We start from the raw sequence: 24,669 nt of genomic DNA on the forward strand, positions 1-24,669 counted from the left end.
GTGATAAAAGAAACCATTTCATTCACTAATTAGAGAGAAGGAAAGAAAGAAAATGCAGATTTTGAGTCCTCCACCAATGGAAAATTAGCGACTAATCTGTGACATATTAATATTTTTTTATAGTCCGAAACAATATTATGAATTACATAATATAAATATTTCTTCGCTTTATTGATAAAATTGATAAAAACTTATAGTCAATATATTTCGAGCCTAAAATCTATACTTCCCAAATTGCTGAGAATTAAACTACATACGATTAGTCCTTTGGGTGTGTTTTTTGGATCAAATTTTTGAGAATAGCTCTATTATTGAATGGAGAATGTATATGAATGGGCTAAATCTTGATGACCAATTTAAACTTTCAATATATGTTATGGCGTGCTGGGAAATGTGGAGAAAGAATATAAAGTTCAATTTTATTTCAGTGCCATAAACGAGCCAAGTTGAACTAAATTCACATTGTTTGAGAATTGAGACTAATTTATAGCATGTGATTTGAGTTTGAGCCAAATCTGAGTTTAATATTGAGCTCAAAATTTTGTTCAAACTTAATTTGTTCAATTTTTAAATGAATTCGAGCTTGTTCACGATTCTATTCAACTAATTAAAATTATTATTTTAATATATTATTTCTATCTAATAATAATTACATATTCATATATACTTTATATGTTAAAAATTTATTTTATTCTTAACTAAAATTTATAAAATATAAAAGAAAAATGATTTTTTTTCATAATATTAGTATATTAATAATTTTTGTTTCAAGCTCTTAACAAGCTTTTATAAATTATCAAGCTTGTTTGTAAAAATAATCAAGCTTTAAAGCTTATGTTTTGAGTTTGATTTGGTTAACAAACAAGTTTGAATTAAACATTTACTGAATTGAACACAAACAAGCTTTCCAAAACTCGAAAAGGAACTAAGGAAATTAACACTTTCCAAAACTCGTTTAAAGCCACTTCTTTTTTTTTCCTCCAATATGGAAAAAAATGAAAGGAAATGAAGGGAAGTAAATTCAATGAAACTTCTATTTCCAAATACATACTTTAAATAATTTCACTTCCTTTCCTTTCTTTTTCCGACATCTTTTATAATCAAACTAAACACCAAGAAAAGGATGATTAAGAAGCAGTAAGTGAAATAATATTGAGCATCTTAAAGGAGTTGATATTAGGAAATGAAGAGGAAGACCCAAGATGACATGGAAACAAGTGAAAAAAAAAAAAAATCTAGATATGCTAAGTCTTTGTAAAGAAGTAATGCAGAACGGAGCAGAATGGAAGAAGCAAATCCATGTAGCCAACTCCAACTAGCATGGGATTAGGGCTTAGTCGTCGTCGTATTGTTATCGTGCCTAAAAAGAAGTATGCTTGTAATTTGCAGGTTTTGAGTTAGAAAGCCCTTGGGTCCTACTCCAACTGGACCCAGGGGATATCAAACTTAGAGATCTGATATTAAAACTCAAATAATTTATGGTTGTAATTCTGTTCTACAACAGATATAAAGAGGGTTTGCAATATCCTTCAGTAGTTTTCTTTTTAAAGTTATATAGTAAAGTAGATTTCTTTTTAAAATTTGGTAATACCTTTGACTGTGGCATGACACCTACATCTGGTAGATTTCACTGCATATAATTACCATGGTGCAACAACAAGACTGCTGTTATCATTGAAAGTTGACAACTATATTTAGACTACATATTGGTGACTGGCATTAACTATAGTAACTTCCTAGAATTGCAATATACAGTCTACAACTTGTGCAAGTCTAATTATAGTAACCAATTTCAATAGTAACAGGATATCAGGTCTACAGAATCTAACCTGGAGATTGTAGAGTCCAGATTCCAGTTTTCGATTGTATCTTTCCTCTTCATCCATCTGCACCATATTCAGGGTGCTGTGAATTATATACTCCCAAATTATAAACATGCTGTGACAACAAAATCAAAAAAGTAAAATACCTCTAAGTCATCGAGTTCAAGCTGGTCCATCCGTTCAGTCTCTTCTTTTACCCTATCTGAATATCTGAGTCAAGATTATCCAGATGTTAATCACATGCATTTAGGCCTCAAAAGTAAATTTAGCCGAGAACCCAGAACCCCTTACTGCAGATGCAGTAGGAGCAGAAAGAAATCTTGTATAGTTCATCAGCAAAACAAAAGAAAAAAAAAAGAAAGAGACAAGAAAAAAGGACGAAAGTTCTTCAAAAATTGCATGGTAGAAATTCAAAACTCATAAGACTTTAATGCTTTGTGTGGTTGAGGGGAAAAGAAACAGAGTGGACCATTACCTTATATAGAGTTCCATTAGGCGATCTATTTTCTCACATTCATTTTCAACAAATTTACTCAGCAATCTTTCCCTTCTTTGAACCTCTCAAAATTCCACCTAGAAAATAAGAAGAGCGACATCAAAAGCAAGATCAAATGACAATTATGATCCCCTTTTTTTAAAATTTTTTACTATGTCAAAGAGTTCCTGCCACGTTGATTCAATGAAGGACAATGATAAAATAAACTATTATAGTATTTTCTCAGTTTCATCTATTATGGATGGAATACATAACAAGCTTATTTTTCTATTTAGGGACATAAATAGTGTAATACTGGTGAGCTATTGGAGGCTCGGCTGAAAAAAAGCTATTTCGAGTTTGTTCAATAAGCTTGATGAGCCAAACTTGCACCTGCTTATCAAGCTCGTTAAATAAATAAGCGAAGCTTGAGCTTTAAAATGAGGTTCATGAGCCGGCTTGGCTAGCTTTATAACAGTAAACCAGCCGAGCTCGAGTTTGGTAGAACTCGACTCAGCTCATTCACATATTTAGTTCTATTAGTGACTCTAGAATCACTACAAGCTAAAAATGGTTCTAAAAGGTTATTTTGGCTATAAAAACTCCAAAACAACTGAAAAAAGAGAGTTTAAACTGCTTTAAGAACAAGATAACTAATGGAAGCTTTCTCAAAAAAGTATTTTCAATCTCGCAAACAAATGTTATCGTTTACCTTCCCTTTTTAATCCTTGTGGTCTGTTGTTTTAAGAGGAATTTGCAAGGTAAGGCTCCTAGTACTGAGTATATACAAACAGACACAATGCCTAGAAGTGTTTAACTTGCCTGCTTACCAAATAGTGATGCAACTAGGGATATAATGCGCTCTTCTAGTTCCTCTTGGTATCGTTCTTTCTTATTCTTCTTGCTCATGGGGATCTAAAAGATATTATATAATATAAAGGATGTTTATATAATATATTTATTGACTTTGAAGTCAAGGTGCTTTTTTCCTTTATTCCAATTCTTTAGGTGATGTTGCCTTTGTGGAGAAACATACATATATCGTCGTTCATTGTAGCTTGGTAGAAGCTTCATCTTCACCTTCACCTTCATCTTCTACATACGTTACAGAAGCATCTATCTTGCTTTAGTTCAACGCAATTACTGGCCTACTCCTTCCCTTAATTTCTTGTAGTGTAATTTTAAACTATTCCTTCAATCTCTCTCTCTAATATTTCTCTTTTGTAGGGATCGTGTAAAGAAACTGGAGAGGACGAAGATGGAAATGAAGGAGGGAAAAAGGATTATGGGTAAGGGATTAATAGATGAAGTGTTTTCTTGGTCCATTCATGATGTGCTCAACGATAATCTTTACAAATTCCAGGTCGGGTATTCTCACTATATATATATATATATAATCTCCTTTTAGGTGTTTTTTCAGTTGTTTCTTGCGTGCAGCTGATAGATTAATTGAAGATTTTTATAAGGAATTGCATCTTTCAATTTATATATGAGAAGGTTGATAACAGGGGTGGAGATGGACTTTAAAATTTGGGGAGGTCAAAATAAATTTTTCAAAAATTAGGGATCAAAATGAAGAAAAAAATTTTTTATACTAATTTATAAGGTAAATTTAAAAAAATTCTGGAGTTTGGGGGCACGCCCTCCCCCAGTCCCGCCTCCCTCCGCCCTGCTTGATAGGCATATGATGTTATTCAATTTTTATTTATTTTTTAATCATTAGCAACATATTATTATATTGTCCTCTCACAATATATTAGCAAGCAGCTTAGATTTGACATTTGCATTGTGTAATTTGATTTTTTTTAATTATACACTATTATCATTTTCTTTATCATGTATAGAAAATATTAACCATAAATAAAATAAGGCTAATTAAGTCATTAAAATTATATAAAATGCTTTCTTGCATTCCACAAAATAATGTTATAAACTTATACCTCCATCCGATGTAAATCAACTCGAGATATGGAAGTCATTTATGAATGACTTTATTTGCTTTATTTTTAAAATACCCTTAGTATAATAATTTTAGAGAATTAGAAAAATAAAGAGTTCTGTCATAAAATTTTAGATTATTTAAATTTATGGAATTCATTTAAAAATTTTATTTTATTTGATAGAATTTAGTTTTGTTATATTTAAATCCATAGAATATAATTTGCAGAATTTGAATTCTCTCATCACGAAATTTAGATTTATAAATAAATTTCACAAAATTGTAGAATTCATTGTAGTCTATAATGTTTTGTAAGGGAGACGAATATCATCTGTGTCATCTACAATGTTTTTCTGAGTACTATAGTGATCAAAAGTAATTTGACCAAGAAAAATATTATGATTTTTAAATCACAATCAGCAAATATGAACTTTGCTTACATAATTAAAGGGAAAGTGTAATTTTCATAAACTAATTGACGATTTGTTTGGCAAGAGCGTTTAGAGTAATGTTTAGTGTTTTGATTAGGTTAAAATACTGTTTTAATTAATTATTGTATTCGGTTATATCACATTTATCCTAGCTTTTAAAATTTAAGGTAGTGTTTCATGAAACGTTTTAGCGTTTTATAAATTTTTTATAATGTCTATGCATATCTTGTGTTTATCTTGTTTTCTATTATTTTATTCTTTTTTGTCTTTTTATATTAAATAGCTAATCAAATATTTATTTTTACCGAACGTTTCTATTTTAACCGCTATATAAATAGCTAACTACTAACAGCTAAAAACTGGTAAAATAGCTAAACAACTAGTAAAACAACTAACAGCTACTAGAACAGTTAAAGTTACCGAACATGCCCTTAATTAATTGTTTGAAGAAAAAAAATCTGATTTCTACTCTTATATCTAAATTAATATTTATTGTATTTAAAAATAAAAAAAAATCCTTAATGTACTTGTATTTAGGTCTCTTAAGTTTTTCAAGAAATGACATGATGGGAACCTAAAGTTGATATGCTTAATTAACAAAAATAAAAAGAATATGCTATAATTGGAAAAAAAATACTAAGAGTCTGTTTGACAATATTAATTGTTTTACTAACTGTTAATTAAATTTATTGAATTAGTTGCTTAATTAGTTGAATTCGAGAGAAAAAATGCACGATATGATTGTTAAAAAAATTAATTAATCTCAATAAAATGCTAAAAGTAGATTGTTTAACGTGTCCTAAAAAGCTCCCTCAAAACTTCAAAAAGCTTTATGAAAGCGGTTGCGGGATAGCTATAGAAGTTCAGAAGTTATTAACTTTTTTTTTCTTGATTTATACAATTTTTATATTAAAAAATAAAAATTGTAAATTTTATCCTTTCTTTTGCACTTAACTAATAAAATTAAATTTTATTTATTTATTTTAAGAAATGAATGAAATGATCTTTCACATTTGCTTCTGCTATAAAAATAGTCTATTCATCTAAAAATACGCATTGCTGAGAACTCTTTTCGATCGTGAAAGGATAATTATAATAGGCAAAGTATTTGAATGCTTTTTATAGTAAGAATAAAAGAAAAAAAAAAAATCTCAAATTAAATTTTTTTAATTTTTCTATTTAGATGTTAAAATAATTTTATGATTAAGACAATATCATTTTTGTTGTAGTCAATTGCGCACTTTTTTCAAAAAATAACTTTTAGATACTTTATAATTAAAATTTTTATATAAATAAAAATTATTATTGAGAATAAAAAAGTATTTAAATATTTCAAATTAAAAAAGTTAGATAAATTAATTAACTTGTAAACATATTTTTGTTATAATATAAAAATTCTTTTTATCATTTAAAAATTTGTAGATTAAAAATATCCAACTTTTAGCAAAAATTAAGTGGGCAAATTCGAAATTGTTAATTGTCAGTTGATTTTAATGATTTATTAATAAACCAAAAGAGGATTTTGGATTCACCAATCATAATGTCTAATAATTACAAGCAAAAAATGTTTGCATGGAGGATTCTTTTTTTTTAGAACAGGAAGGGATATTCGAATCTGAATCTATTGCTAGGTCATACGTGCATTTATTATTAGGCAATGTCACTGTGTGCATATTGAAAACTTTTAAATACATGAAATTTGTCAAGATTCATATATTTCATGAGTTATAATTTCATGGATTTGATGAATATTTATAAAATTATAGAAAATATCTAAGAATTTCTCACCCATGTGTATTTGTCATTTTAAATATAAGAGCGATTTGAGAAAATTTTTCAAAATCCATGAATTGTGTCTTTTCAACAATCAGATGATAAAATTCCATAAAATTCATGGATTTTGCAGATTATTTTTTTCAAAATCTCTGAATCCAAACATTGTCAGTAGCATGCAGATTGCATTTTTAAACTCGTTCAGGCATTTCGTCGAGAACCTTCTCTGCAAGTTCTGATCACATGGACTGCAATATCCTCTCAGTACATATGCTCAAAGAGACCAACCTTATAATGCAAAAAATGCATGTTTAATGAAGCCACATTATTTTTAGTCCGGGAGTCAAGTTGGGGAAAGCTTCCATTGTTGTACTATACCTAAATCTGATGTCCCACTAATATTCAGTGCTTATTTCAAATCACATCTTCTATCAATTAAGGAAATGGTCACATATTCAGTGGCCATTACCTTTATTATCTTCGTGCAGTTTTAGTTACTGTGAGAATAAATTATCTTAGAATAAGTAGAATAAAATGGGTTGTTAGGTTTATTATTAGTTTGGTTTATTTGAGACTTGGCCATTCTTTACCTTCTGCCTTTGCATTGTCTATGATACATAGTCATGTATCTTTGAATAATAGATTATTTCTCACAGACCATAGCATAATCTGGAAGCGCTTTTGCATTTAAACTATGATATTATGTTTTTATTGATGGTAATTGATTCTGGGGGAGCCATGGGCCAGTCTAGTCAGATTCTGGCTTGGAATTGGCAGTTCCAGTTCATGGAACTCTGGAAAAGGAGCTGTTCTTCTTGAAGTCCTATTCTGGTTGGTTTCAGGGACAACTTGTTTTTAATAATCCAGTCTGGAACCAGCTAGTTCGGAACTGCAGACAGTTTCCGATCTGTTCTGGTCAGTTTTTTGAGAGATAGGAAGAGATCCAGTGCATAACCGTGGGACTACGGTTGCAGTCCAGCTCTAGCAGTATCTATGTTATTTTCATTCCTGAAGCATGTATTTTCCTGTAATTTTTTTGACAAAATTTCTTTTAACAAAAAAAAAAAAAAAAAAAACATAATAAGTTTTTGCAACCCCACAAATCTTACTCCCATTCTCAATTCCTGTTGTCTTGTTACAGGTGAAGACGATTCCAGACACATTCATGTCAACAACACATTATCTGAAAACATTCATAACCCCACTTCTTGAAGAAACACGTGCCGAGTTGTCTTCAGGCATGCAAGGACTGTCTCGAGCACCTGCAAGTGAAATATCCTCTATTAAGACATCTAAGGGGTTTACACTTCCAAAAGACTTGTTTTATGAAATTTCACTAAAAAGAGAACGGACTAAGAACAACGGAGTACTATATGAGCCTGTGGTTGGAGATCTTATTGCCTTGGCTGATGTGAGACCAAAATGTGCAGATGATTTGAGCAGGTTCAAACAATCTTATCTTATTGCTTATATTCATGGAGTCAAAGGTGACTTTTCTGATGGACTCTCAGTAATATTGTCAAAGCCTGTAGTTTTTGAACAAGATATTCAAAAGGACAAGAAAGAAACATTTTTTGCTGTTTTTTTGATAAACTTGACGACAAATATTCGCATATGGAGAGCATTAAACTCAGAATTGGAAGGAAAGAACATGAACATTATTCAAGAAGTGCTGCAAAATAATTCTAGTGTAAGAATCATGGTTAATTTCTTGTTTCTTCAATATCCTATACTAAGGGCTTGTTTTGGCATTACAATTGTAAATAGCAGATTTGGAGCTAAACGTATGGAGTATTTTGTTGGCCTTATGAATATAGATTTTCACAATATGATTTCTTATGAACCTAAAACTGATTTTGGGAAAAAGCAAATTAAATATGAGCTTTTCCTATGATTAGTTTTAGGCCAATAAAAATAAAATTACAAAAATCCATTATTCATTGAATAATGAGAATCTTGCTTAATTTTTATCCAAATTTGTTATTTGAAAAAATAATGCCAACTAGCCCTTAAAACTGCTAAGTTAACATCTTTGGCAAAAAGTTTCTTTGCTCTCGGCATACTATTGTGTATATCATTTCTACAACCTAAGAATATATCATTTCTTGCAGGATGGTGAGAAGTGTAGCACCTGCTCTTCTAGAGACAAAAAAGGTGCTTTCTTGTCATGCATAAAGGACATATCCTGCTCTTCTGACTTAAATGATTCAGAAAAAGCTGCAGTTCTGAGCTGTATAAGTACACGGGACTGCTCACATCGGAATTCTGTCAAACTAATATGGGGGCCTCCAGGAACAGGGAAAACAAAGACAGTTGGTTTTCTGATACATGCCCTATTTACAATGAAATGCAGGACACTTACTTGTGCTCCAACTAACATAGCAGTGTTGGAAGTGGCAATGCGCGTGCTGAATTCAGTTGTCAAGTTGCTCGAATATGATACTTATGGTATTGGAGATATAGTTCTGTTTGGCAATCAGGAAAGGATGAATATTGACAATCAGAGTGAACTTTACAATGTATATCTTGATAATCGTGCAAACATACTTTACAGTTGTTTAGCTCCAGTGTCTGGGTGGAATCATAGTCTGGCATCAATGATAAATTTTCTTGAAGACCCTGAAGAGCAGTACCATCTTTACTTGCAAGAAATTCCAACAGAGAAAGACAAAGTGGATAAAACTGGTAAAAATTGTGAACAAAAGAATAAAAAGAGCAAGGTAAAACAGAAGGAAAGTTTGCATATTGGGAAAGATAAGCAAAAATTGAAAGATAAGGAAGTGGAAAATGGAGATGGCTGCTCTAAGAGCAAGAAAATTGAAGAAAAGGTTGGAAAACATTCTCATTTGACATTAGAGGAATTTGTAGAGAAAAGATTCAAATCCATTGGAGAACAGTTGAAATTTTGCATTACAAATTTGTATACACATGTACCAACGTCTTTCATTCCATTGAACTTGCTGAAAAACATGATGAGTTCTCTTGATTTGCTGAAGTCTCTTGAAAATTTGTTGGTTCGTATTAATATTCCTAATCAAGGTTTGAAGCAACTTCTCAAGAAAAATGAGGATGTGGGAAGCAGAGTTCGTAACCATATGAAGCTGAGGAACAAAATTAAGGAGTGTCTTACTACACTAAAATCACTTCCTCAAACATTCCCAGTTCCAAATTTCTCCAATATTTATGAAATAAAAGAATTTTGCTTGGGGAATGCTTGTCTGCTTTTTTGTACTGCATCAAGCTCCATTAAATTGCACAAAAAAAGAATGGCACCAATACATTTTTTGGTTATTGATGAAGCTGCACAGCTTAAAGAATGTGAATCAAATATTCCCTTACAACTCTCTGGTCTTCGCCATGCCGTTCTTGTTGGGGACGAAAGACAGTTGCCAGCAATGGTTAATAGCACGGTTTGGAATTTCTGACCTTATTACATTCCTTTGTCTTCCATTGTCAGTAAAATGCTCTTCATTTTTTCATATTTTGACAAATATAATGATCATTAGATTTCTGAGAAAGCTGGATTTGGAAGAAGTTTGTTTGAGAGGTTGGTAAAGATTGGATACAAAAGGTACCTCCTCAACATCCAATACAGAATGCATCCTTCCATAAGCTTATTTCCAAATAGAGAATTCTATGGCAAGCAGATTTTGGATGCCCCGAATGTCAAAGATATAAGTCATGAAAAACATTTCCTTGGAGGAAATATGTATGCTTCCTATTCATTTATAAACGTAGCCCATGGGAAAGAGGAATTTGATGAGTTTCATAGTTTGAAAAATATGGTTGAGATTGCTGTTATTGCTGAAGTACTCGCAAACCTATATGAAGGTATCAATTTAACTTTGGCTAGGAAATTTTAATAGTCTGTTTAGCATTGAGGTTGAAACTGCTTTTTCGAGAAAGCATCATTGCAGATGCTATTAGAAAAAGCAGTTTGGGAGTGATGGTTAGCTACTTTGAAGCTTTTATGATCAAATAGTGAGAAATTCAGCTTAAAAATGACATATGGTCAATATTTCAATGTTTATGTTTCTCTTAAAAACAGCTCAAACCTTAATTTCAAACAGAACTTAAGTACTCATTGTGGGATTAAGCGGTGTCTTTGTTTTTGCATTACAGAATTCATAAGAACAAAGAAGAAGGTTAGCATAGGTGTCGTATCACCATACAAGGCTCAGGTTCATGCAATTCAAGAGAAGATTGGAAAAAAATACAGTTCAAATTCTGATGGGGAATTCTCTGTAAATGTCCGCTCCATTGATGGTTTTCAAGGTGGTGAAGAGGATGTGATAATGTTTTCCACTGTTAGATCTAACAACAAAGGATCAGTGGGTTTTCTTTCCAACTGTCAAAGAGCAAATGTAGCACTAACACGCGCAAGGTGTTAATTGAAAACTGAAAATTATAGTCTCAGCAGTAGCTTAAATATTTTATTTTTCTCCTATTATTGATATAGAAATTATAAGTTTTGGTTTGGTTGTGTAGATATTGCCTTTGGATATTTGGAAATGAAGCAACTTTAAGTAAGAGCAGCTCTATTTGGAGAAAGGTAGTCAGTGACGCCAAGTTGCGAGGCTGCTTCTATAATGCTGATGATGACAAAAGATTGGCAGAAGCTATTATAGCTGCCCTAATTGCGCTTGACCAAATTGGTATTTTTTATAGTTATTTACATTTTTTTTCCTTTTATATTATGTACTTTTCATGGTTGCTTCGCTTGCCTGATATAACAATGAAGTGCTTTTGGCTCAATTATGAGCATTGCAAAGTCAGACCAAAAATAGTTGGATATGTCTAAAAACTTTCTACACTTATATATAGTTGAATTTTACTTATCAGTAAAACTAATCGCAAAAAATTTTATTGTGACTTTCAGATGCTAAAAACTTGCTGACAAGCACTTCTGGAGGTGATGCTATTAAACTTTCAGAATCATTTTCATCACTCAGTATAAGGAATGAATCAACTTCTTCTGGCACAATTCAAAAGTACGTATTTAGAGAGTTATTTTCAGTACAAAAAATTGATGCTTTTGTTCCCCATTTCAACTGGTATAGGATTTTAATGTCACCTGCTAAATATGTTCTGACCATTTTGAAAGGACTAAATATTTTGCGTTAATGATGAATAGAAAACAAGTCAAGTTGAAGTACCAAGTCAGAGTAAAGCCAATGCATCTGGATCAAACCCAAGGAAATAAGGATCCAATATAAATCTGAGGTAAGATTTTTCAAGATCAGGTACAAATTTAGAATTGGAGTTTTTTGGAGGATCAAAGTGAAAATAGCATCTGTTTTTTGTTTTCTCTTTCCCCCTCAAAACTTAACGAGCGAACTACTGTTTAGTCGGAATTTATTAAAATATAAATTTTGACCATTAAATTTCATCGAAACTCATACTAATTAGCATTTTATCCTAAGACTTTTTATACCAGTAATTTGTCTTTTACACTGTTTCAAATAACGAAGGAATCAAAATAATGGAAGAAAATATTAATAAATTGTTAATTTTCTTTCCATTGTTATTTTCCACTCATGTGTTTGGATAATGAAAGAAAAAAAAAATTATTATCCTTTGCTTGGAAAAGACAATTTTAGAGGAAAAAATTGTTAATATTGATATCTTACCATTTTAACTTCACCAATCCTTTTAGAGGACTTTGATGATTATATAACTTCAATATTTAGCTAAGAATAGTTTGCGTATCCAGGTAATTATATAAAAATTGGAGAAACTTCAACATTCCACCATTATTCTTCCCAAATGGAGAGATTTTATTTATATTCCTTTATTATTTTTCCTTCTTTTCCAAACGAGGTAAAATTGTTTAACACAGATATTTTTCTCAGCTACTTTGATTTCTTCAAAAAAATAACTCCATCGAAACAGAGTATTAATTAATTAATTAATTAAAAAAATTTACAGATGGAGTAAGCAATTGAGTGAATGAAATTTACAGGGACTAGATAATAATTCTTCCATTTTTAATTGGTCAAACGTCAATACTGATCGCTGCTGAATTGTTCTTATAAAGACGTTGGCAATGCAGGTAACAGACTTTCCAGAGATTATTCATATGCTGTAACTCAATTTTGTATCATTATTTTGTTTTATAACTCAATTTTGTTGCTTCTACAATTTCTCCAATCATATAAGAATGGAGATGGCAACAATGAGTACAAGGGCAATGATAATGGAATGGAGACGGCAAAAGGAGGCAGTTATTATAAGCAAAGGCTAGCAACAATTGGCGATTCCAAACTGTACTTCAACTTTACAATAGCACGTTACGTAAGAAATGAAGGCATACTTCAGACAAAGCATAATGTAATTAATGGATTCTTAGTTTATCTTTTTAGTGAAGCATATCCAGCTATAACTCACTTTATGTAAATCTAAACTTAAAAAGCAAACAGAGCTTATTGGGCATTGCGTTTTGAGCTATGTTACATTAAGATTTAGCAAACCGTAGCTTAGCTTTTCCAAAACCATTGTTTTCCTAATATAATCTAAAAAAATAATACGAAACACGATTTCAAAATGTAGCTTCAAACGAAGCCTTTATCGGAATCTAAACGAAACAACCAATCACAGATAACTCTTTAGTTAAGGCTTTCCCATTTAATCACTTATGGTACAAGTACTCGAACATCATCCAAGGCTTAAGTCAATAAACATGTTAGTTTTTGCAATTTTACAACACTAAACCTTACCAAAAACATCTGTGCCTCTAAGAAAGCATCAAATGATCAAAAAGCTGAGACAAATTTTTGGATCCTTGCCTGTGCTCGCTCTTTCTCCTCAGGGCCGTCTAGATCACCAATGTTGTCATGATATTCCTAGGATTAGCAATAGAAAGTTAATCATACTGATATGAGGTTAAAAAAAAAAAAACTCGAATCAGCTTGAGTAGCCTTGCGCTAACAGAAATTTAAATTTATCATATATACCCGATGATTCAACAAACAACAATTGCTGCTCTTTTAAGAGGACATATACCTGAAGTATGTCCTGCACATTCTTCTTAGTAAGCTTGTGCTGTTTCAGTAACAGTTCGATTCTTGCTCTAATTCGGGGGTGCCTTGATAAAAATCAACAAGATCATATAAACAAATCAAAAACCACAAAAAGACAATAACTTGCAAACAGAACTTTATTAAAATATCACCGATTAATTTAAAAAAGACAACCACCAAAATAGGCTATCACAATAAGTTAAATACTTGGCAAGCTTCAAGTTCAAAGGTTGAAACCCTAAGCCCAAAGATGGATGTCCCAAGCCCATATGGTATGTAAATACCTAGGACATTCTAGAATACTCCCACCCACAAAATATTTTAATAAAATATCTCATCTACTCTAGAATGCTTCATGTAATCTCCACTGTACATTTTTGTAAGTAAATCATAGTCGTATATTGAGGAGGTGGAAATGCCAATAAATGCCATCTCTGACCTCATTTGTAAGCACCAAGCAAAAACCAAGTCCAAGAACTAAGTAATTAATTCTTTCCTTAAACTTTGTGAAAGTTTGCTTCTTATTAATATAATTTTATTTGGTGTTTTATGTTAGTATTATTTTGGTTGCCTTTCCCATTATTATTTATTTGGTGTTATAAATTATTAATCAATCTTGGAGCTCATCACTACACTGATAATCAACAAGGAGAGTGGTATCAGAGCCAGGTTGTGGTGGTAGTTGTTGTAGCGTGGTATTTTGTGGTGTTCATTTACAAGTGTAGGGTATCGTTACTTAACAGTCAGGGACTGTTGTTGAAGCAAGATTCATAAGCAAGGATTGTGATCATGATTGGTCAGGGACTGTCGTGCATTGGTTAGTGTCAGGAACACTAGTACCTTATGGCAGATTTTTCTGGAGTTGCTAATAGCATCGAGAAGCTAAATAGCAACAATTACTTCAACTGGAGTACTCGTATGAGATATTATCTCATAGGTCAAGACTTATGGGATATCGTTGGAGGAGATAATACTACACCACTAGTTGGGGATACGAAAGCTCTGAAAGAGTGGGAGACAAAATGCGGGAAGGCGATGTATGTGCTGACGGTTGCAGTAGAAGATGAGCAGATACAACTGATCAAGTCAGCTAAAACACCCAAGGAAGCGTGGGACATCCTCAAGTCTGCTTTCGCCAAGAAGAACGAAGCAAAACTGCAACGGCTCGAAAACGAGTTGTTCTCAATCTCGCAACAGAACCTCACTGTAAGTCAATACTTTTCTAAAGTAAAATCTTTATGTGAGGAGATTTCGAAATTAGATCCAGACAACGAGATCAACGAGACAAGGATGAGGAGGATCATCATCCATGGTCTAAGACCTGAATTTAAGGATCTTGTGACTGCTACTCGTGGTTGGGCTACACAACCAACCTTAGACGAGTTAGAGAATATCTTGTCCAATGAAGAGACTTTGGATGAAAAAATGTCTAAAGTAACTTTGAAGGATGATGAGAAAGCTCTCTTTGCTAAAAAGAGGGGATTTCGAAATGTTGCGAGAGTAGATGGTGGAAAAGAAAAGAGCAATCAACAAGGATTGAGAAAGCAAAAGTGGAGACCATCACAGCAAGGAGGAGCAAGGTCGAGACAAAGGAAAGACGACTGGCGAGAAAGTGATCGTCACTATAAGTGCAACAAAAGAGGACATTTCGCCCGAGAATGTCGAAGCAGACGAGTAGAAGGAAACACAGCATCAACCCAGAACGAGCAACAAAGTGAAGAGGAATGGGATATTCACACTTTCTTTGTTCAGGAGGAAGAATATTCGCCACAAAAGCCAGTAAAGATGATGATGAAAGGACCCGAGCAGGAGTCGTCATTAATATCTGTAATTGATAGAATCAACTATGATGAATGATTGGATAGTTGATTCTGGAAGTTCTAATCACATGACAGGAAACAAGGAGAAATTATCGGATGTATCCGATTATGATGGAGGTTGTGTTGTAGTCACAACAAATAAAACGAGATTGCCAATAGCTCACATTGGAAAGACAATCATTGTTTCTCCCTCCAGTAAGGAGAAAATGGAGTTACAGATGGTTTACCATGTGCCAAGGATGAAGAAAAACTTGCTCTTTGTATCACAAATAGCAAGTGCAGGTAATTATGTGGTGTTCGGTCCTGATAATGTTAAGGTTTATCGTAACCTTAAATTAATCGAAGATCCAGTCATGGAAGGACAGTGAGTAGAATCAATCTACGTCATGTTAGCACAAGAATCCTATGTTGACAGAACAAGGAAGAGTGAGACAGCTGACTTATGGCACGCACATTTGGGAAATGTTAGTTATCACAAGCTTAAGGTGATGATGAAGAAGTCCATGCTTAAAGGTCTTCCTTAGTTGGAATGCCGAGAAGACACTCTATGTGCTGGATGCCAATATGGAAAAGCTGACCAACTTTCCTTTGAAGAGTGAAAACATAGAGCCAAGGTGCCATTGGAGTTAATACATTCAGATGTTCTTGGACGGATCAAGCAACCTACAAACAGTAATATGAGGTACATGATTACTTTCATCGATGACTACTCGAGATATGTTTGGGTAGATTTCATGGTAGAGAAGTCGGAAGTTTTTGAAAAATTCAAAGCTTTCAAGAAGAAAGTTGAAAAAGAAGTCGGAAATAAAATTAGATGCCTTCGCACCGACAATGGTAGAGAGTACACGTCTGACGAATTCACTAAATATTGCCAAGAGCAAGGCATTCTAAGGCAATTCACATGTCCAGGAACACCGCAGCAGAATGGAGTTGCTGAGAGAAAGAATCGACACATGGTGGAGATTTGCAGGAGTTTGCTCCATGCGAAGAATGTGCCGTCTAGATTTTAGGCAGAGTGCATGAAGACAGTTGTGTACGTCACCAACAGACTAACTTAAGCAAGACTTGAGTTTACATACCCATTCCAGAAACTGTGGAACATTAAACCAACAGTAAGTCATTTTCGCATTTTTGGATGCGTGTGTTATGTCTTTGTTCCGGATGAACTTCGAAGCAAGTTTGACAAAAAAGCACTTCGCTGCATATTCGTTGGTTATGATGAGCAAAGAAAAGGTCGGAGATGTTGTGATCCTATAACTAACAAGTGCCATATTTCACGAAATGTGGTCTTTGATGAGACATCATCTTGGTCGTCATCTCAAGCAACCCTACTACCAGACTCAAAAGAAATTCAAGAAAGTTAAAAAGAAGATAGGAGAGGGAGAGCTCATCCCAGAGAAAGGTCAAGCAGAGCCATCCAGAGTTCAAGAGAAATCGAAGAGCCCATGGAAGATAGGTGCATACGAACAACAATAGCCAAGTCAAGAAGAACAAGATCCAGATTATCCTCTACTTTGACGATCAGGTTGAGAAAGAAGGCCTAATCCAAAATATGCAAATGCTGCTATAGTAGAGATAAAGGAGCCAACAACATGTGAAGAAGCATCAAAGAAGATAGAGTGGACTACTGCGATGGAAGAAGAAATTATTGCTTTGGAGCAAAATCAAACATGGGAATTAGTGCCAAAACCAAGAGATGTGAAACCCAACTCTTGCAAATGGGTCTACAAAATCAAAACTCACCCGGATGGATCAATTGAGCGATACAAAGCAAGACTGGTTGCTTGTGGATTTTCTCAGCAGTATGGCTTGGACTATGATGAGATATTTAGTCCAGTTGCCAAGATCACTATTGTGTGTGAATTACTAGCTTTAGCAGCTAGTAAGTCATGGCCTTTGTGGCAGATGGATGTGAAGAACGCATTCTTACATGGTGAAGTTGATCGTGAAATCTATATGGAGTAACCACCAGGGTTCAAAAGTCGTGAGAATCCTAACTACATGTGCAAGCTAAGGAAAGCTCTCTATGGTCTAAAACAAGTACCGAGGGCTTGGTATGGCAAGATTGCAGAATTCCTTATCAAGAATGGATATGTTATGACACTAGCAAACTCCAGTTTGTTTGTGAAAGATTAGGAAGGAAGACTAGCTATAGTGTTAGTATACGTTGATGATTTAATAGTCATTGGCGACAACATCGAAGAGATTCAACTCATCCGAGAGAATTAGGCTACTCGTTTCAAGATGAAAGAGCTAGGAAAGCTCAGGCATTTCCTTGGATTGGAGATAGAAGAAGCCAAGGAAGGTTTGTACCTCGGACAATAGAAGAATGCAAGAGATCTGCTGAAGAGGTTTGGAATGATGGAATGCAAGCCGATATCTACTCCAATGGATGCTAATATCAAGCTGTGTGCTCATGAAGGGAATGATCTCGAAGATGCTACTGTGCATAGACAACTAGTGGGAAGCCTAATCTATCTCACTATGACGCGGCCGGACATTTCCTTTGTAGTTGGAGTAGTCAGCCGATTTATGCAGAAGCCTAAGAAACCTCACTTGGAAGTAGTTCGAAGAATATTGAGATATGTCAAAAGTACAATCGATTATGGGATCTTATACAAGAGAGGTGAAATTATCAAGCTGTAAGGATATTGCGATGCTGATTATGCAGGATATCACGACACTCGGCGCTCGACAACATGCTATGCATTTAGTCTTGGTTCAGGAGTAATCTCTTGGTGCAGCAAGAGACAACCTACAATGTCACTTTCCACAACAGAAGCTGAGTATCGGGCAGCAGCAACAGCAGCTCAGGAAAGTGTTTGATTGTCACAGCTTATGAACGATCTGCATCAAACCTATCCAATTCTGTTGAATTGTGATAGTCATTCGGCTATACAAATGACTGAGAATCCGGTGTTTCATGTGAGAACAAAACACGTGGAAGTTCACTATCACTTTATCAGAAAGAAGGTTCTACAAGGAGAGATTAAAATGAAATATATCAAGACGGAGGATCAACCAGCCGATATCTTTACAAAGAGTTTAAACGTAAATACATATAAAGATTTTCGCCAACAGTTGGAAATGATGAAGAAAGAGAAATTAATCGTTGAGGGAGAGTATTAAAATATCACCGATTAATTTAGAAAAGACAACCACCAAAATGGGCTACCACAATAAGTTAAATACTTGGCAAGCTTCAAGCCCAAAGGTGGAAACCCTAAGCCCAAAGATGGATGCCCCAAGCCCACATGGTGTGTAAATACCTAGGACATTCTAGAATACTCCCACCCACAAGATATTTTAATAAAATATCTCACCTACTCTAGAATGCTTCATGTAATCTCCACCGTACATTTTTGTAAGTAATCATAGCCGTATATTGAGGAGGTGGAAATGCCAATAAATACCACACTTGACCTCATTTGTAAGCACCAAGCAAAAACCAAGTCCAAGAAGCAAGTAAGTAATTATTTCCTTAAGTTTTGTGAAAGTTTTCTTCTTATTAATACAATTTTATTTGATTTTTTGTGTTTGTATTATTTTGGTTGCCTTTCCAGTTATTATTTATTTGGTGTTATAAATTATTAATCAATCCTGGAGTTTATCACTTCACTGATAACCAACAAACTTCACTAATGAGCAATATTAGTATAGTTGATCAGAAATTTACTCGGAGCACCAAAGATGACCCAGAATAACAGCAATCAACTGCAAGTTCATATAAAATTATGTTAAGAGCAATAGAAACCAGAACTATTTTGAAAACATTACGGCACAAAAAAAAGCAGCAGTTTCAACTTTAAATAATAAAAAAAGGCATATCTGCTAAACTTCTCAACATTTGTATTAACATTTTATGTATTTAGGTTTTTGACTTTTGATGCAACGTAGTATAATCAGGGTTTAGAAATGACAAATAAAAATTATAACCAAAGTAGAATACAGAGATTTGGAATTTTAGCAGTGGGAGTCAAAGATGGGATAGGCAGGCTGAGTACTAGGCCCTAGCTCATAACATGCCAAATTAAAATACCTTATAAGAAATATAAGACAGAAACAAGAAAAAGGTCAAACACTGAAGAGAAGAAAGAAACCAAGATCTTATCCCATAATAATTCTGAAAATAAAAAAAAGTTCCTTGAAATAAAATATTAAACCTAAACATATACTTTGGATTTTCTTTTCCAACTTGGTAGAACTTTTGAATATGCAAAATTGTCATACCACGCTTCTTTTAACTAACTCTGTGAAGGGGCAAACTAATGGAAGAAATCTTATGGCAGTAATTGATACCCGAAAAAAAAAAAAAAAGCCTTCGTCCCCCAAGTATGGAATAGAGAAAAAACAGGGTGCTTTTTCAAATTTTCCCAATGTTTCATGTAACTTATTTTATATCTCAATTTCAAGACAAAACAAACTTTATATCAGCTTAAACTCCTATGCATCATTTGTTTTGATGGAAGTGAGAGGAAATGTGGAGAAAGGATATAAAGTTCAAGTTTATTTCATTGTTTCGACAGGGCTATAAACGAGCCAAGTTGAACTAAGTATTTTTTATGATGCCATCTTCTAGAAGATAGATGGTGATGTCCTACCCTTTAGTATTTTTGATAAAAAGTTGAGCTTAGTCCAAAATTTTATCTCTATATGTGTGTGTGTGTGTGTGTGTGTGTGTGTGTATCTGCATTGCAAATTTAGTGTAGAGAAGTGTGAAGAGCTAAATAGAGTTAATCCAGATAAAGTGATAGTGCCTCAATGCAGACATTTCAAATACCTTGGATCTATTATCCAAAAGGACAGGGGAAACATATAGATGCTGATCATCATATTGAAGTTGAACGGATGCAATGGAGCAATGCTATTGCCTCTAGAGCCTTATGTGACAGCAAAATACCAGCAAAGCTTAAGGATGAGTTTTATCAAATTGCAATGCGATCAGCTATGATGTATGGCATTGTTGTTGGGTAGTAAAGAAAAATAACACACAAAAGATAAATTTCTCGAAAATGAGGATTTTAAGATGGATGTGTAGCCATACAAGATTGGACAGAATTCAAAATGAATGTATTTATGAGAAGGTAGAAGCAGCATCCATCGAGAAAAAAACTAGAGAAAGAAGGTTAAGGTGGTTTGACCATGTGTCATAGACCACTAGAAGTTCCCATAAGGAAAATTGAGCATCTTAAAGGAGATGATATTAGGAAATGAAGAGGAAGACCCAAGATGACATGGAAACAAGTGAAAAAAAAAAATCTAGATATGCTAAGTCTTTGTAAAGAAGTAATGCAGAACGGAGCAGAATGGAAGAAGCAAATCCATGTAGCCAACTCCAACTAGCATGGGATTAGGGCTTAGTCGTCGTCGTATTGTTATCGTGCCTAAAAAGAAGTATGCTTGTACTTTGCAGGTTTTGAGTTAGAAAGCCCTTGGGTCCTACTCCAACTGGACCCAGGGGATATCAAACTTAGAGATCTGATATTAAAACTCAAATAATTTATGGTTGTAATTCTGTTCTACAACAGATATAAATAGGGTTTGCAATATCCTTCAGTAGTTGAGATTGGGGCTTTAAGTTATATAGTAAAGTAGATTTCTTTTTAAAATTTGGTAATACCTTTGACTGTGGCATGAGACCTACGTATGGTAGATTTCACTGCATATAATTACCATGGTGCAACAACAAGACTGCTGTTATCATTGAAAGTTGACAACTATATTTAGACTACATATTGGTGACTGGCGTTAACTATCCTAGAATTGCAATATACAGTCTACAACTTGTGCAAGTCTGATTATACTAACCAATTTCAATAGTAACAGGATATCAGGTCTACAGAAGCTAACCTGGAGATTGTAGAGTCCAGATTCCAGTTTTCGATTGTATCTTTCCTCTTCATTCATCTGCACCATATTCAGGGTGCTGTGAATTATATACTCCCAAATTATAAACATGCTGTGACAACAAAATCAAAAAAGTAAAATACCTCTAAGTCATCGAGTTCAAGCTGGTCCATCCGTTCAGTCTCTTCTTTTACCCTATCTGAATATCTGAGTCAAGATTATCCAGATGTTAATCACATGTATTTAGGCCTTAAAAATAAATTTAGGCAAGAACCCACAACCCCTTACTGCAGATGCAGTAGGAGCAGAAAGAAATCTTGTATAGTTCATCAGCAAAACAAAAGAAAAAAAAAAAAAAAGAGACAAGAAAAAAGGGCGAAAGTTCTTCAAAAATTGCATGGTAGAAATTCAAAACTCATAAGACTTTAATGCTTTGTGTGGTTGAGGGGAAAAGAAACAGAGTGGACCATTACCTTATATAGAGTTCCATAAGGCGATCTATTTTCTCACATTCATTTTCAACAAATGTACTTAGCAATCTTTCCCTTCTTGAACCTCTCAAAATTCCACCTAGAAAATAAGAAGAGCGACATCAAAAGCAAGATCAAATGACAATTATGATCCCCTTTTTTAAAATTTTTTACTATGTCAAAGAGTTCCTGCCGTGTTGATTCAATGAAGGACAATGATAAAATAAACTATTCTAGTATTTTCTCAGTTTCATCTATTATGGATGGAATACATAACAAGCTTATTTTTCTATTTAGGGACATAAATGAGTGTAATCACTAGTGAGCTATTGGAGGCTCGGCTGAAAAAAAGCTATTTCGAGTTTGTTCAATAAGCTTGATGAGCCAAACTTGAACCTGCTCATCAAGCTCGATAAATAAATAAGCGAAGCTTGAGCTTTGAAATGAGGCTCATGAGCCAGCTTGGCTAGCTTTATAACAGTAAACCAGCCGAGCTCGAGTTTGATAGAGCCTGACTCAGCTCATTTACACATTTAGTTCTATTAGTGACTCTAGAATCACTACAAGCTAAAAATGGTTCTAAAAGGTTATTTTGGCTATAAAAACTCCAAAACAACTGAAAAAAAGAAGTTTAAACTGCTTTAACAACAAGACAACTAATGGAAGCTTTCTCAAAAAAGTATTTTCAATCTCGCAGACAAATGTTATCGTTTACCTTCCCTTTTTAATCCTTGTGGTCTGTTGTTTTAAGAGGAATTTGCAAGGTAAGGCTCCTAGTACTGAGTATATACAAACAGACACAATGCCTAGAAGTGTTTAACTTGCCTGCTTACCAAATAGTGCTGCAATTAGGGATATAATGCGCTCTTTTAGTTCCTCTTGGCATCGTTCTTTCTTATTCTTCTTGTTCATGGGGATCTAAAAGATAGAATATAAAAACAGATTAGTTTATCAGCTTCTAAGACAAGCAAACCAAAAGAAAGAGTCTTCAAAATTGCCAATGCCCTTTATTGTATTTTGAAATGAAAAATGTAGTCAGAATTTATATTGTACAACCCATGAGAAGAACAAGTCTTGTTGGGGATGAGGTGTGGGTTTGGAGTTTCAAGGCTTGCAGGAATTGACTGACTGAAAGTAAACAAATTCTACTATCAAGAAACACAGAGGACAACATATATATATATATATATATATATATATATATATATATATATATATATATTTAATGTTAATGCCCATTTCCTAATAAAATTTAAAAAAAACTAAAGTGAGAATAACTAGAAATCGCAAAACCTGGAATCTGAACTATCACTGGACTACTTCTAACTAAATTTCATCTATCACAGCATTATGCAACCCCAATAAATGCATTAAGTATTTCAGTATTTGAAGGAAAGAAAGAATGTTGCTGAAGACTATTGGGGATAAAAGCATCCGAGTTGGACAGAGAACTTGCCTTACCCATGAAAGCAGCAAATGCTGTCTTCAAGCCCAAAACATCCACAAAACGTTCACAAGCAGGTGGATATTTGGTCATGGCAAAATCAAGCGCCCTTATAGCGGACCCATAAGCAGATTTCTTCTGCTTCATGATAATAATCATCAACTCTACTCCCTCAGCCTTAACAAACTTCTCCTTGTTCTCTAAAGGCATCAACAAACAACATAAACAATCAAAAAGATTCTCCACCATTTCCTCCTCATCAGAGGTCTTGGGGTCCTTAGACTTGTACATAGCCACAGCCTGCAGAACCACATCCACACCATTCATTTGTCCCAATCTCTTCTGGTTAGTTGAGTTGAATTTGATTATATTGGAGTTTGTTTGTTGTTGAGGTTTGAATTGAGAGTGTTTCGTGTTCACAGATTTTTAGTAAGTCCAATTTTTAAGGGAAACTCTTACAATTTTTCTGTAGGATTTTTTTTAAAATAATTTCTAAGTGAAATTTAAGAGTTATTAGACTTGTGAATATTTAATCATCTTTGATTCATATATATATATATATATATATATATATTAGTTATATGATTAATTTATTAGCTAGATCGGTGCCTTCAGCACCGAATGTGACATCCATCATCTAATCCTTTGGGATCGGGGCAGAAAGTGTTACATGATAATAATTAAAAAGGAGAAAAAGCATAAAGTGAAAATCAAATCCCAATAGTGAAAAGAATCAGATTCATTGGCTGATACCCATGTCTATCTCACGTATTTTAATCTAAAGGTTGGTATCACCAATAACCAATGTAGAAAATGACATCATGTAAGAAAGAGGAATTATGCTAAATGGGTGTAGGTGGTGTGTTCAGAGAGCGACGTCATTCTTTTCGTAATTAAAAAGGATAAGTTTTTTTTTTTTTAATTTGACGTATTTTTATTACCCATTTTAAGTTCCGGGTCAAGGACTCGGGAACCCACTACTCATTACTCGTTTAATAAATATTCAAAAAATATTTAAAATAATTATTTTTTAAAAGAAAAAAAATATATATATACACTTTTTAATTATAATTAATGCTATAATTATATTATATTTAATATTTATTATGTCAAAATAAATAATTTTATGATTTTTACTTGCTTTTATTTTTAAAAATTAAAATAAAAAATATTTTTAATGCTAAATGGGTATTGGAACAAGTTTGGATTTTTAGACGGGTAACTATAATTGGATTTGGGATGGGCTCAGGTAGTAAAAATGAATTTTTAAATGGGTTCGGGATGGTTCAGGAACCTAATTTGTAATCATGTTTGGTTTGGGTTTGGGTAGTGCTTTTTAAGCAAGTACCCGACCCGTTGCCATCCCTAATTACAGTGGCATTGTAGAGTGCATAATAGGGAAAGAAGAGTCGTTTGAAATTGATTTATCTATTCCAAAACTACAAAAGTCTTAAACAAATTTAAGGCATCGATATATTCAAAAGTGTTCTCATTGGAGTTTCAGTATCCAATTTTATTGTTATTCATATATACTCAACTGCAAATTTCTTTTTTCTTAGCATTTAGTATGATTGTCATATATAGGAGTGGCCACGATTCGAAACCGCTGGTTCTGGTTCCAAAAAATC

General features: G+C 33.5%; 2 protein-coding genes and 1 long non-coding RNA gene across 8 annotated transcripts; 1 reads left to right on the forward strand and 2 right to left on the reverse strand.

Annotated features, from left to right (window-relative positions):
- Window positions 1-1,719: 1,719 nt before the first annotated feature.
- On the reverse strand, window positions 1,720-3,215 carry LOC149497012 (uncharacterized). The gene is made up of 4 exons (XR_016320318.1): window positions 3,129-3,215; window positions 2,299-2,396; window positions 1,970-2,033; window positions 1,720-1,886 (listed from the first exon to the last, which is right to left on the reverse strand). It is a non-coding gene; the product is annotated as an uncharacterized LOC149497012 (long non-coding RNA).
- Window positions 3,216-3,384: 169 nt separating this feature from the next.
- LOC149497013 (uncharacterized) lies at window positions 3,385-12,764 on the forward strand. Of its 6 annotated transcripts, none has more exons than XR_016320411.1 (10): window positions 3,385-3,661; window positions 7,583-8,131; window positions 8,553-9,851; window positions 9,948-10,272; window positions 10,564-10,825; window positions 10,930-11,096; window positions 11,321-11,432; window positions 11,576-11,664; window positions 12,370-12,493; window positions 12,601-12,764. XR_016320411.1 is itself a non-coding variant. In XM_089720105.1 (9 exons), the coding sequence occupies exons 1-8, from the start codon at window positions 3,557-3,559 to the stop codon at window positions 11,655-11,657; spliced, it is 2,901 nt and encodes a 966-aa protein (XP_089576231.1). In that variant the 5' UTR covers window positions 3,385-3,556; the 3' UTR covers window positions 11,658-11,664; window positions 12,494-12,764. The 6 variants fall into 6 exon arrangements, 2 of the variants coding, with proteins under 2 accessions (XP_089576231.1, XP_089576230.1); XR_016320412.1 differs by having other exon boundaries at window positions 12,404-12,493; XR_016320414.1 differs by lacking the exon at window positions 3,385-3,661 and adding an exon at window positions 6,482-7,468.
- A 213-nt stretch (window positions 12,765-12,977) lies between these two features.
- LOC149497014 (uncharacterized) lies at window positions 12,978-23,436 on the reverse strand. The gene is made up of 8 exons (XM_089720106.1): window positions 23,054-23,436; window positions 22,431-22,515; window positions 21,601-21,697; window positions 21,271-21,334; window positions 21,131-21,187; window positions 18,957-18,994; window positions 13,444-13,525; window positions 12,978-13,283 (listed from the first exon to the last, which is right to left on the reverse strand). Exons 1-8 carry the CDS (start codon window positions 23,366-23,368, stop codon window positions 13,194-13,196), a joined length of 828 nt encoding a protein of 275 aa, XP_089576232.1. The 5' UTR covers window positions 23,369-23,436; the 3' UTR covers window positions 12,978-13,193.
- Between the last annotated feature and the right edge of the window lie 1,233 nt (window positions 23,437-24,669).

The sequence above is a fragment of the Jatropha curcas genome, chromosome 4 (assembly GCF_041381405.1).
Source record: "Jatropha curcas cultivar XTBG-Jc1 chromosome 4, XTBG_Jcur_1.0, whole genome shotgun sequence".
Taxonomy (NCBI): Eukaryota; Viridiplantae; Streptophyta; class Magnoliopsida; order Malpighiales; family Euphorbiaceae; genus Jatropha; species Jatropha curcas.

Excerpts from the sequence above, each read along its gene's own strand:
- LOC149497013 (XM_089720105.1), top strand. The coding sequence starts at position 3,557 with ATGGAAATGAAGGAGGGAAAAAGGATTATGGGTAAGGGATTAATAGAT. Across the intron at positions 10,273-10,563 it reads ACTCGCAAACCTATATGAAG|AATTCATAAGAACAAAGAAG; the intron begins GTATCAATTTAA and ends TTTGCATTACAG. Across the intron at positions 11,097-11,320 it reads AATTGCGCTTGACCAAATTG|ATGCTAAAAACTTGCTGACA; the intron begins GTATTTTTTATA and ends TGTGACTTTCAG.
- LOC149497014 (XM_089720106.1), bottom strand. The coding sequence starts at position 23,368 with ATGAATGGTGTGGATGTGGTTCTGCAGGCTGTGGCTATGTACAAGTCT. Across the intron at positions 21,698-22,430 it reads CCTAATTGCAGCACTATTTG|GTGGAATTTTGAGAGGTTCA; the intron begins GTAAGCAGGCAA and ends CTTATTTTCTAG. Across the intron at positions 13,284-13,443 it reads ATGTGCAGGACATACTTCAG|GAATATCATGACAACATTGG; the intron begins GTATATGTCCTC and ends TGCTAATCCTAG.